Consider the following 13,829-nt stretch of genomic DNA (forward strand, 5'->3'; position numbering starts at 1 on the left):
TTGATGTTTTGCATAAACTAAATCGCAATCAGATATTATGTACACCTTTACTTAGTTTCCCCAAATACTTTTTTTTTCTTCTAGTCTTGCTTCAAAATGATTTCTCAAGTAAACGTGAAGAGTACTAATGCAGCCGTACTCTTACTAAAGTGCAACATTTGGCAACTCAAGTATCTGCTTTTTTCTTAAACAATTGCAATGAAGTATAATATTTTGTAACATATTGTATTGGCAAATCTAAAAGGGAAAAAAAACACACACACACGACAAAGTTTGAAAGAAAATGACTTTAATTGGAAGGTACCCGATCTGAGCGGATGGATACGGTTGTTGATATGACTGTTAACATGCAGCAAGCACAACCCTGACTGTGGCTGACATCTTTGGTTTTGTTCAGTTATAAAACAGCTCATATTTACACGTACAAGGCATTTACAGTAAACGCCAGTGCAATTTTACAAAATCTCTAAAAAGCTCATTGTGCTTGAACATGAGAAATCTGCAGCTCAACACGTTAAAGTGCTCCGTTTCTCAGTAGTGCATAGCGAATGTCCATTGTACATACAATACACAGGCTTGTTAACAATCACAACTTTAAGACTGTGTCCCCAGGCAAATCACTTAAATTATAGAAACCTTAAAAGATTACAAATAGAAAAGGCACAATCAGTGGGATTCTTTCATCCATGGCTGTTAATTATAATAGAAAATAATAAGAACACATTTTTGGAGTGCAAAGTAAATACCTTTAGCCAATACAGTGTCAATACAAAAGGACCAAACAGTAAAATGTGCCCCTTGGCTTTCAGTGGAGAGTGTCAGTAGTAATAAGGAAATAAAACCATAAATACCCTTTCAAACACTGTTGTTTTTGCCATTATAATTAAAAATTGTATAAATATTACGGTCAATTATCCCTGATAGTTAGTCACTTTTTTTTCTCAGTGCTTCAAAAAAAACAAAAAACCTTGGGACGTTTATAATATTATTGTTAAGGGATGAAATAAAACGTATTCACAGCTCAATATTTACAGTTTTACACACAACTCGTCTCCAGCTGGGTCAAAAATAAATAATTTAAAAAGGGAAAGGCTGCTCTCGCTGTATTTTTCATAACTCACTCCGGGTCGGTGACGATACTGGTGGAGTCCGTCTGGTCGTAAGTCCGTTTGTAACGCACGGTGGTGAAGTGAGCGCGCTTTTTCTTGTACACGACGAAACCAGCGGCGAGGAGCAGCAGAACGAGGATGATGATGAAGAAGACCAGAGCCACGGGAACGCCTTTATCTGGACAGAAAGAGCGGACATACCTATGAGATTACAAGTGTTGAATTAAAGTACTGGGGTTTCACAATCAGCAGCACAACGACAACTTTTACCGTATTTCCGGATTATAAGTTGCACCAGCCAAAAAATGCATAACAGAGAAGAAAAAAACATATAAGTCGCATTTTTGGGGGAAATTTATTTGATAAAATCCAAGACTAAGAACAGACATTTCATCTTGAAATGAAATTGAACAGATTAGAGAACATGGTGAATAGGTGTACGTATGCTGATGTAACACCTTCAGCTACATGACGCACAGACAACAAACTGTGGTAAGTGTCTGGTATGTAAATGTAAAATATTAAGTTATTCAGATAACTATAGCATAAAGAACATGCTAACAAGTTTACCAAGGCATCAGTATTGGGTCACATTTAAGTCGCTCTGGAGTATAAGTCACACCCTGGCCAAAACTATGAAAATACAGTATATCTTTTTTTAGCCTGATGATATTATGGGAATCCATCAGAAATGTGCTGAAACACACTTTTAATGTTTTAGCTGAGATTTGAGTGTCAGACACGTAAAATGAGAAGAAATGCCACTTCACGCCCTTGTTTGAAGATTCGGTTAAAATGTCTTGAGTTTTAATTATAAACATTATACTGGTAGTTCTGATTTGGCTCGTCTTCAAAACAGTGTTCACGATGTTGTAGATGATATTCGACACGTTGAGTCTACTTGAGGTAAAAAGTAAGGCATTTATCACTTTTACCAAGTGCCATTTTTAAAAGTCATCGGAGGCTTGCAGTTTTCACAAGGCAAATGTATTTTACTGCAGTCAAAATATGATTCCATCCCTCCTTGATAACATGTACTAGGACATTATCGTCATTGATAATACCCGTAGATGAGAAATACTATTTTTTTTCAAAGTGGAGATGTCAGTTTTTTCAATTGAACTCTTTAGTGTTAAATCCAGTGCGATGGGTCAGCCTTTAGTAGTCTATTTCAGTTTTAAATTTTGCACAATAAATATTGTTAAATGTGCCTGTTGACAGATTCAATAATCGACCAATGAAATACACTTAGTAAATCACAAGTCTATCCATCTAACTGTTAAACTACAAATGGTTATACATTTATCAAGCATGAACCGCTGCCATCTTCCTTTACTGTTCCAATAATACCAGTAATACATTTATTTTAACTACACCAAATTGTCATATTATAAGAGCAATTAACATCAAAATAACATTCTTTCCATAAAGGTGTCTCACAACACAATGATTATGTCTAAACCTTTATTCCACAATCAATCACGCACGGCCGCACTCCCTCGGCTCAAAGCGGCTGTCTCAAAGAAAAAGTAGGTAATTTCACAGCAGCGCGCGCAGTATTTCTCTACAGACCATACATTTAAATCAGCATGAAAGCAGCGCAGTGGCTGGATGTGTTTGAAATCAAATTTTCACTGGCCCAATTTACAGCAGTTACAAGGCTGTTCTTCTGTCAGCAAAGCCCAGAGCACGAGTGAGCTGAACTATACTACGAGACATGAAAGGTCTATAATATGCAGAAGTTCAGCAGGTACACCGGGTTGTGCAAATGTATTCTTACACTACACACTTAGAAAAAACTCTGTGCTTTCTTTTGTAAAAGCAGCAGTTTCTCTGGCACAGATTAATACTTTGCTATTTTATTAACTTAACACTGTTGGGATTTTTCCGTACAACTCTTCTTTTTTACAGAGAAAGGGAGAAAAAGGCAACATTTGCTTGAGAGTCTCAATACTAGACTTTCAAACTCAATTTCTATACCAAGGAACAGACTCAATACTATACTGTATACCAATTTCCATACCACAATTATGACAAAAAACAGAATAAGAATTAATTTGCGATACAAAATAATTGTACTTTTCTTTTTACACCATGTGGACTAATACTAGCTCTGATAAAGCTAAAAAAAAACTTCAGGAAAGGTACGGTTTTGTCAAGCTTATGTTATTTTTTCAGTCTCGTATCTAATCCCTCCACAAACAACAAATTATCCCGTCTTATTCTGCATTAAAAGATCTGTACAAACACCTTTGAAATATACACTGACAAACTATGTATTTACAAAAGAGAATCTTGTCGATTCTCTTTGGTCAATTTAAAACGGGAAATTTGAACAGAATGCAATGATTAAATTGCAAATCTAATCGCAAAGCTTGTCAAATTTGAATACAATATTTTTCACAAATTGTTCAGTTCTAATTGCTGGCATCCTTGTACTTACTTGTGTTGGTTTGACACACGACTCGACTGTGCATCGTGTCACATTGGACCAGTTTCCAGGTCCCTCCGTTGGTGGAGGTCAGGACGGCGCACTGGTTTTGTCCCGCTGCAGCGCTCAATGCATCAGACTTCCAGTTCACGTACTCCAGGACTGAGCCATCGTGCCAGGATAAAGGTTTACCTAAAACGGTTTGTCATTTTGCTAGTGTTGCCGAATCAATAACAAAAAGATTCTAGCTGGTTTGAACAGGCTACTCACCTTCAGAATCAAGACTGATGCCAAGCCAAGCTCTGCCGGTCACTAGATAGTCGTCAGAAATGTACTTGGACACAAAGTCATTCTCCTCTTTAGTCTTTATGGTCAACACTTCAGCATCTGGAGAAGAGTTCAGCAATAAGACATGAAACATCGACAGATAAAGTGAATTAAACATCATTATGTGTTTGGGGTTGGTCTATATTGATGATGTTTTGATATGTTGGATAAGGAAAAATGGCATGTATTTATTGAGCTTGATGATCCATGATGAAATGACTTGAAAAATTGAAAAGTGAATCTCCAAAACTGCAGCTATTGTTTAATGTAATAAAGTGCATTTTTTCCCCAGTATATATATTGTAAAAGCATCTGTTTGGATAATTGGATGTCATGTCCGCATCCAATTAGAGAGTGTCATTTACTGCAAAGCAGAAAGTATAAACTCATAATGATTAATATTTTTAGGATGCATTGGGCAAGTGGTAAGTGTAAAGTTCTAGGCTTGAAGTTGACTAAAGACATTCTCTGTCGGTTAAAGCCTTGTCGATTGAGTAGTTGACTTAAAGGAACAGTGGCGTGAAACTGGCAAATGTTGAAAACTTTTCAGTGGCAAAGCTCTGACCATGTCTGCCCCAAACTGCACTAACCAGACCAACGGCATGACAAAGAACAACTATTTATACAAAAACTATTAGGAAACAGTGAATACGTTTCACTACCAAATCCGCCCACTCCGAGCATTCTTCTTTCAGATGCCCCATAAAAATACGTATAACCTAAATTAAAGGATTAGTTGACTAATAAATATGTTGTTTGACTAAAACCCCATCGACCGATTAATCGGTCGACAGCCCAATCTAGTTCTGTTTTTCAGAGGGTAAAATCACCTTTATTGTTAATTCTTGCACAGCAACAAGGTTGAACAACTTTGGAAAATAGTTTAATTGGAACGATCAACACTGACAATAGACTGAAGGTCATAACGCTTCCACAGATTAAAGATACATAAATAAACAGAGTGAGATTAAGCGTGCACTGACTGAGGCTGCCGCAGATGTTCTTGGCCTGCTCCATGCTGAACATGCTGTAGTTGTAGAAGCTCATGTCGAAGGCGTAGCAGTGGGTTTCGTGCTGCACCCACATCGACACTCCGTCTTTCTGAGGACATCTGTTGGACACCGGGGCCGCTTGAGACTTGGCTCCTGGTTCACGGGAGGTATAAGCATAAAAGCACATTTAAAAAGAACAAATCTTGAAATAGAAATGATTGCAAGAGGCCGCGTTGTCAATAACTTAATTATTACAAGACTTCCTGAAATCATCCTATTAACAATATCATTGTTATTTCTTTACAGGCAATATTTGTTTTAAGCTAACCACCCTGACAAAATACTTTATAATTAAATACTGGTTTAAAGTCAATCGGTCCAGTCTAGAAGGATTACCTCGATTAGCTAAGAAAATGGGTGTTAAGCCAGATCGGTTAATCAATAATTGTGATTATTTTGATCACAATGTAATCTTAGGGACAAATAAATAAAATAATAATGATAATCAGGACAATTTTAAAAGATAAATTATGTATTCTTTGTTCTATATTTAGCCCCAAAAAGTAGACCTAAATGTAAAAGAACGTCATTTTGGCTGTTTTTGTCACATTTAACTATTGTCTTTCAGAACGTTACATTTCATAAAGCCGGTCATTGAGGAACAGTAACATGTTCAACAATGGGAATTAAAGAAAATGAAAGATGTTTTGTCACAGTCTTAATGATCATGAATTATCATCAAATTGAATCCCTAGCAAGCAAATTGTTTAAATTGAAGGGTCCGACCAGTCAGTCAAAATGATGCTGGTGATGCAAAAAGACTGAGTTTGCAAATTCATTTTACACATCACACATGCCAAGTACAGCCGGCCGCAGAGTCGCGAGTTCGAATCCCGACTCAGACTGCATGTCCTCCCTTCCCTCTCATCCCCATTTCACAGTCATCTCCCGTCTAATAAAGCCTACGGGCCCAAAAATATATATTTTTTTTAAATAATCTGTTCATTGTTCACGTCGTTTTGAGGAAAGAATCGGTTTGAATTTGGCATTGACACTCAAAACCTAAGTATCGTTTTGCTTCCGTTGAAAACAAATTATTGATGAAAATAAATTATAATTACAGTCTTAATCATTCTTGAACCCAAAGTGCTCTTACTCTGAGAGGCTGTGGTGACGTTGGTGGTGTAACAGATGGCGCCCTCGGTCACAGTTTGGCAGCTGGTCTTCTTCCAGTCTCCCTCCGGAGTCACGTAAACGCAGCGTGCCTCGGGACTGGGCGAGCTGGAGCTGGACTGCGACTCAGTGATGGTGGGTTTATAGTCCAGGGCAGTGCCATCGGACCACTCAAGGTCAGAACCACTGGCCTTCAAAAGCAGTCAGACCAGGCAAGCAGGTGAGACTACTTTAATATGTTAATTAGTTGTAATCTACATCCACACATGTCATGTTTTTATTTATTTATTGTTAAACATTTTTGGATGTCCTTCCTGACCAAATTCTCTTCGCGAAAAAAGGTATGTTTTCCATCTATTTTTCTGCTCGGGTCCTGACTAGAACCAGGAAGTACCATCACATTAGTCCTGTTCTCAGGTCTCTACACTGGCTCCTGTGGCTCAGAGAATAGACTTTAAAGCAGCTCTGCTTGTGTACAAGTTTCTCCATGGCCTAGCACCAAAGTACATCTCGAACATGTTAGTGCCATATGAACCATCTCAGACTCAGAGGACCTCAGGGATCGGCCTCCTGCTGGTGCCAGAGTCAGGACTAAACATGGACCGGCCTCCTGCTGGTGCCAGAGTCAGGACTAAACATGGACCGGCCTCCTGCTGGTGCCAGAGTCCGGACTAAACATGGGGAATCTGCGTTTCAGTTTTATGCAGCTAAAATCTGGAACAGTCTTCCTGAAGATGTGAGACAGGCTTCTACTCTGGCAATCTTCAAATCTAAGCTAAAAACAGTTTAGCAGTGCATATGACTGAAAGGATTTTCTTTGCACTCTTTTCTTTTATGTCTTAAACTGTTTTGTGATTTCTGTCATGTCTCTGATTTTAATGCATTTTTTCCTGTTGTGTGAAGCACTTTGAATTGCCAAATAAACTCGCCTTGCATCTTTTTTATAAATGAGAAAGTATTGAATCAGGGTTTATGTATCCATCATTTTTTCAACTTTTTTTGTAACTTGTTTGCCAACAGTGATTGTATTGTTCTGACTAAATATAAAATGTATCTCAAAGTTTTCTCAAGTAGCTCTTCAAATTTCCCTACGAAGACAAAAAAAGCTAGTCTAATCTCCCTAGCGTAGTACAAGAATGTCTTATCTGATAACTTTATTCTACTTTACTGGAAACAACAGGCTTCTTTTTGTACACAGATCCATCTTTCAGAAAGTTCAAGCTATATCTAAATTAAAAACATTTATTTTTTCATGTTTTCCTTACATCTTGGCTGGACAGTCCGATCCACAGTGGGAAGCCGTCTGTGCTGGAGATGAGGTTGATGTGAGCGTCATGTTGCTGGTCGTGGACACTGGCCAGGTGACCGCCGCGACGCCCGCACTCCTCCAGCGCCTGGAACCAGCTGAGCTTCTGGGGCAGCACCTGGTAAGTCAGGCTGCCGTAGTGCTGGTGGTCTATGACAGATGAGTTGTACTTTTGTTTTTCACCTGGGAAAATAAACAGCAGAAAATATGGATCTTATCATTACAGCAGCAATAAAAGGACAAGGTCACTTTTGATTCTCTTTGGCCTTCGATTACATTATTGAGCTTAGGTTTGTATAAGGCAAGTTGAAATAAACAGTGATGCATATATTATAACTATTATTATTATTAATAATTCAATTTTCTGTCCCAAAGTCTTTATTATATGTAAATGTGTATATGTATCAGAAGTAAATCCTCTCATTGATAGTGAAAATATCACACAACAAATTATTTTGAATTTCCACATTCAGGAACGGTCCATTTTTGCTACTATTGTGTGCTGGAAATGTGTTTTTTTAATGATCATCGTGGTATTGGTCATTTTTATTATCAAGCCTTTTCCTTAAAATGGAAAGTGAGTTTGAAAGTTCAGAACTGTGACAACACATCACATTGCTCAGTGCGTTTTGTTCTGGTGGAAAACCCCACAGAACAGGCCTTTCTTCTCTTCAGTTCAGCAGCTGCTCCTTTCTCTAACCAATTTAAAGATCTAAACAAGTTAACAAGTTCTAAACAGGCTCTGAATCCGGACTAAACCAAAACCTCAAACAAATAATAAACTTAAGAGTAGTGGACGAGGCCTGGGTACCACACAAACGACCACCACCACCGTTTGAAACTCCCTTTTGCTTTTGTGAGGGCCCCACCTTTTTCAAGTTTGCAGGCCACAATCATCTTCTGCTTAAAATCCTGGAAGTAGGTTTTGGTGGTGATGAAGAACCAAACACCGTAAGTGTTGAGTCCAGCCAAGAAAGGTTTGTCGACGGACATTCTGCCATATTTCCAGTTATTATATTGTACATTGGTGCCGTCAAACCACTTCATCTGCTCATCTGTCAAAGAGAAGGTAACATTATGTCATATTTTATCACACGCTGGCCAAAAATTACCCAAAATGATATTATTTTCAGATCATTTTCAGTGTGTGTGATTGTCAATAACTAAGCTGTTGTATGTTGGCATCATAATAACATGTATTTTCTGGTATGTTGTATAATATCATGCACCAGATGTAGCTTGGAAAACAATTGCATTGACAAATTCTCTTAAATAGAGAATTTCTACATAATAAATGAAGTAATTAAACGATTTGAGACCAACCATTGTCGTCTTTGAACATGCCCAGCCAAATGAACTGGACCAGATTTTGGAAAGGCACGAGCTGCTGCTTGATAAACTCATTCTCCTCTGCATCTCTGATGGTCAGGACATGCGCATCTGCATCTGAAAACACAAAGAACATCTTATCAAAACAAGAGACAAATAGTTAAGAAAAAAACAAAAGCTTTAACAGTCACTGACAAAATATTGTTCAATCAGATGTACGTCTTTGGTAAAAACACATTACACTTGATAAGCCTGAAGGTTGTGTTGTAATCTGAAGAAATGCTCATGTCATTAATCATACATCCTTTCATCAGAACAAATAGTGTTGTTTGTGATTGCATACAATATTCTTCAGCAAATGTCCTGAATGTTAAAACAGAGTTTACTTATGAAATGGTTTCATTTGTTAACGGATGAGGAACATAAATTAGACCAGAGTAGACCCTTTGCTAAGCAGAGGATGAGGCTTACGCAGGTTTTTGCAGGTCTCTCGAGCTTGTCCTTTGTCAAACTGCTCCCATCTGGAGGACACCAGCTGCAGGGAGTAGCAGTTGTTTTTGAAGGGGATCCAGTTGGCTCCATTGATTTTATGAGGACACTTCACTGCAACATCGTCTGGTGTGGAGATGGTGTCTTCTGTAAAATATTAGAACACTAAACTTAAACCAAGACCAAGGTCGTTTTCAGACTGCCACCAATTAGTTCAACGTAAAAGAGCCTTCGCTCCGAGAACAGTGCGATTGTCCCAGTAGGAACACTCTAGAACAGCGCAGTGGCTTTTCCCGCATACTGGGGCGTGTGTGGTGTGAAAGAGGTTGAACTCAGGCCGACTTAACATAAACTTGGATCCTGTATATTTGCATGAATGGAGCTGCAGAGCTGCAGTTTGCACCCCGCGTCTGACGAGGCAAATTGGATCAACATCACGTCTGCCTCTGCAGTAGTAAAGCCTGTGTGACGCTCAGACAGCTTTGTCTCTGCCACCACCATTGCCACCATCACCCTCACGTTGCATTTACCCAAGACCACCCTGTACAGCACCAGGGGGAGCAAGCATGTGCGAGCGCATCCACACAGATCTTTTCATTGTCACGGAAATAAGTGTGGTGGTCAGCTGATCACGTCTCACTCATGGCTCATGGTTTTTGGGGAGAAAGAGGAGCGGTGCATATGAACACGACCGACTCAAAAGAGGAGAAAACAGAAATAAATCTGAAGCGTACTATCATGGGAAAACAACCTAAAACTGCTCACCCGACTGAACGGAACATGGTCATTTTTTCAGATTGTGTAACGAGGCAATCACACTCATATCACAGCTGTTGATTTTCATGTAAAATTTATATGGTACTTCCAAAACAAACATTACTAATCTATTCAATGTTTAATTTGCTAGATCTAAACATAATATAACTGCAGTAATCTTAAAAGCCCTATCTGAACATAACAGGCCCATATAATGATTTAAGTGTGAAGGAAGAGCTGTGATTTTACCGTGTGGTTTGTGACACACTGCTCCGCCCAGCTCCTCCTCACACTCCATGGTTTTCCAGAATCCATCAGTGTCGATGTAAACGCAGGAGCCTCCGGCAGCGTCCGAGGCCCAGCGGCTGTACAACGTGTGACTGTGGTCGGTCCATCTGTAGTGGACGCCTTCCTGCAGTTCAAATTATAAATGAAGGAAGACAATCACTCCTGGTTATAAAGGTTGAACAAAAAGGTAGTGTTTGCATGTCAGTAGCTTTAATTTCAGAATCTTCCTAAAAAAGAAACAAGATTTAACCCAATTTAAGAATTACTATTTTAATTCAAGAACAATGTTATCAGTTTGAGAATGGCTAAATTACAGCATTATATTCCAAATCATAACAACATGTTACAAGATATTAAACCATTTTATGAGCATTGTGTATAGATCCCAAAGCGGCTAACACAAAATGCACTTACGTCTTCACTGAACAGGCCGATCCACATGGGTGTGCGGGCGCGGTTCACATGCACCACGAGGCTGGACTGAAAGATTGTGTCTGAAATACTGGCCAACTTCATGTCGTTCTCATTGCACTTTTCCAAAGCTTCGAACCAGGTGATATTTTGGAGCAAGAGCAGAACTGTGTGGTTCCCAATTTGAAAGACTTTAGAAGGGATCTGCGGTTCTTCCATTTTGTCTGAGTAGAAAATAAATGAATTACTTGTATTACTTTCAAAAACAGATATTTATATTAGCACACTTTGAAGAAATACTTTGTATTTTTAGCAACTATCAAAGTAGTTTCCGGTGTGGATACGTAAGTAACTTTTGTCTAAATTACATGTCCTTATTTTTGATAGGGAACAGCATGATAACAGGAAAAACTAGTCCCATATGTAAACAAAGCAACATCTACATCTATTACAGTTTTTCTGTTACCCGCAAAGTATTGGCAATAAGCCAGTGGCTGATTATCTCCACAGGAAGTGAAGTCCCATGAGCCCATCAGATCAGAGTGAGGGTTATTGTACATGTAGGCACATAGGTCCAAGCTCTCTGCGTCAAATTGCTGCAACAAATTCAGATTAGACTTGAGTATCCGTGTAAATGCATTTATTTAGGTACAGAAAAAGGGCACTTACGTTGACTGATATGGGCTTGACCATTCCGTGAAGCAGAGGGTTAAAGTTGACAAACGACACAGACGAATCATCCACCCATTTCTGTTGATTGGGTCGAAGTTTCAGACCCAGCCATGTGTAGTTCAAGTCTGTTCTCGTGGCCAAAATGCTGGTGACAAAGTCTGGTCACACAAGTACACAATATACACCTTAGAAACCAATTTTAGTGTTTTCGGCAATTGAACAAATAGCAGAAGATATTTGACAAAGGGGTGAAAAATAAAATTACACACTTGAACTAGAACTGCTAATACTTGTGATAAACATACATATTCACAAATCTATTCATAAATAAAACAAATAATAACCAATGAAAACAACTTCAGACGGAATACTTTTGAGGTCTTTATCATCATATTTTGACGAGTGTTTTCAATATTTTCTATTCCGTCATCAAGAAAATGCTTAGAAAATATGTCACCAAAAGATACCTTGCTCAACTTGGTCTGTTATAGTAACCAAAGTTCCGCTCAGAGATTGACATTCTTCACTTGCAGCCTTAAAATACACGGGTCTGGAGTTCTTCATCTCTATGTAACACTAAAACAACAGAATATGTTAAATTGTGTTCAAAATTACAGATAAGAGTATAAAAGAAATGAGTTTTCCAGGGTCAGACCTTGTTCCTGAAGGTCAAATACTTCTCACAGGACCTTCCCGAAGGCCGAGGCTCATTCGGGTTGATTTCCACTGATGTTACGTTCACTCTCTGGCACACAAAAGGCAGCTTGGTTCTGCAGGACACCTCATATCCTGAAACGATTTAGTGGAAGCAATTTAAGCATCACTCCCTGTCGCAGTAAAGGGAACGATGAAGACTATGCCACACTTTGAAAAAATATGTAATGTCACAAACAACACTACAGTGAATTATTCTGTCTTAAACGGTTTTCCTAAATGTTTCACCTCACACAGAAGCTGCTGTGTAGGGGATACGTTTTCTACACAAAATATGCCCTTGCTGTACATATTTAGATTTATTTAGTGCTCTTTTTGCTTTATCCACCACGAAAACTAGTCATTTATCCGTAAAAAAGGCAGATTAAACTCTCAAAATAACTCACTCCATGCCTTTTCATTTATGTGTTATCACAAACTTTAGTTGATCAAGTCCCCATAGAGTGATTCCTCGACTAAACGAGTAAAAGAAGAACGAGTAAAAAGACTACAGCCCTAAACAGTATGCACTTGTCTGAGCTGGGATCAAACAGCCTTGTGCCTCTCATCACTGAGCCAAGGCCGCCTCATTCCTGGATGGACAAACTACATCCAAAATGCCGTGTTTTTCTTGAACGTGTATGTTTTAAGTAAAATAAGAGTCAAATGTTCACAAAAACACAACATTTCGCAGCTAATAAACCTGAGCAGGACTAGCAGAGGATAGAACGTTTTAACAGGCAAGTCTAGTAGTTCAATGCTTTTTGTAACGCACCAGGAAATACATTTTCACCACTGATAGTTGAACATCTCCCCAGGAAACGAGCATGATAGGAGAACAGCCGGGAATATCTGTAACGCGTAGATTACATTTAGCGGCAGGTTCAAGTATGTTTAAAGTAAATCATGTGTTCAAATGACTACTGCAAACACATACGTCATTGGGTAAAGATGATTTGGATCCTTCATGTCAAGCCACCATTTTTGCCGAAGATTTTGTCCAACCTGTAACAAAAGAGATGCAAAAATACTAAAACACTAAATAACAACTGAGGAAAGGACTGGATATTTGTATTGCACTAAAATAAAAGAAATAAAAGAAATGGAAGAATTTGTTTGATCAGTCAAGTTAGTGGCACAATTTAAACTCGTCAGAGATGACTCACGTCGGCCAGTTTTTGGTGGATTTGCCGGGCGGCGGTGAAACTCGGGGGTGAGGCCAGGGTGCTGCCTTTCGCTCTGCAGTAGAGCTTTGCCTCTTCAAAAGGCATCCGTGTCCCATTCACAAACCAGAACTCATCATTATCAATGAAGATGGACGTCTCATGGTGGCCCCCTGCAAACCCGAACGAGAAAAGGACTTAACGTGCCAGTAGAAGTTGAAACAATGAATCATGAGATGTTTTGATGGAATATTCTTTAGTATGGCATTACACTTTTAGGTATTATTTCAGCAATAAAACACCCATAACTGAATAAATGCTAAATAGCAAGTGATTTGTGTTTGTATTGCGTTTTTCCCAGATTTAAATAGTAAAATAACGTTAAAAATCAGAAACTGTGCGGATAAACTGAAATCTTTTTTTTTTTTGAAGGGAAAACATATATTACTTTCCAGACAGAGCAATAACATCTCCATGGAGACAAGCAAGTTGCACATTGCACCTATACAATTTCAAGTTTTGTTCTCACAATTTCAAGTTGAAAACAAAATGTATAAGATAAATACCTGGATTGTACCACTCCGGATTCTTGGGCGTCTTTCCTGTAAGAAGAATATGTAGTTGTGTGTATTTTCCACAGTGTAATGTAGAATTATCTGTGTTACTAATGCCAAAACAGTGTCCTTATTT

General features: G+C 38.6%; 1 protein-coding gene across 1 annotated transcript in view; it reads right to left on the reverse strand.

Moving 5' to 3' along the window:
* Positions 1-272: 272 nt before the first annotated feature.
* The window catches only part of ly75 (lymphocyte antigen 75), a 29,573-nt gene continuing 16,016 nt past the window's right edge, over positions 273-13,829 (reverse strand). The window contains exons 17-35 of the mRNA XM_072465440.1: positions 13,706-13,741; positions 13,143-13,312; positions 12,914-12,981; positions 12,752-12,828; positions 11,939-12,072; positions 11,751-11,859; positions 11,281-11,441; positions 11,078-11,207; positions 10,615-10,835; positions 10,162-10,324; positions 9,139-9,303; positions 8,662-8,784; positions 8,208-8,393; positions 7,298-7,521; positions 6,016-6,223; positions 4,851-5,012; positions 3,811-3,927; positions 3,553-3,732; positions 273-1,287 (exon numbers count right to left, since the gene is read on the reverse strand). Coding sequence (XP_072321541.1) covers positions 1,118-1,287; positions 3,553-3,732; positions 3,811-3,927; positions 4,851-5,012; positions 6,016-6,223; positions 7,298-7,521; positions 8,208-8,393; positions 8,662-8,784; positions 9,139-9,303; positions 10,162-10,324; positions 10,615-10,835; positions 11,078-11,207; positions 11,281-11,441; positions 11,751-11,859; positions 11,939-12,072; positions 12,752-12,828; positions 12,914-12,981; positions 13,143-13,312; positions 13,706-13,741 — 2,804 coding nt within the window. The 3' untranslated portion in view covers positions 273-1,117. The remainder of the gene's footprint in view (positions 1,288-3,552; positions 3,733-3,810; positions 3,928-4,850; positions 5,013-6,015; positions 6,224-7,297; positions 7,522-8,207; positions 8,394-8,661; positions 8,785-9,138; positions 9,304-10,161; positions 10,325-10,614; positions 10,836-11,077; positions 11,208-11,280; positions 11,442-11,750; positions 11,860-11,938; positions 12,073-12,751; positions 12,829-12,913; positions 12,982-13,142; positions 13,313-13,705; positions 13,742-13,829) is intronic.

The sequence above is a fragment of the Eucyclogobius newberryi genome, unplaced genomic scaffold, assembly GCF_026437365.1.
Source record: "Eucyclogobius newberryi isolate DKJ021-1_F unplaced genomic scaffold, fEucNew1.0.hap1 SCAF_5, whole genome shotgun sequence".
Lineage (NCBI taxonomy): Eukaryota > Metazoa > Chordata > Actinopteri > Gobiiformes > Gobiidae > Eucyclogobius > Eucyclogobius newberryi.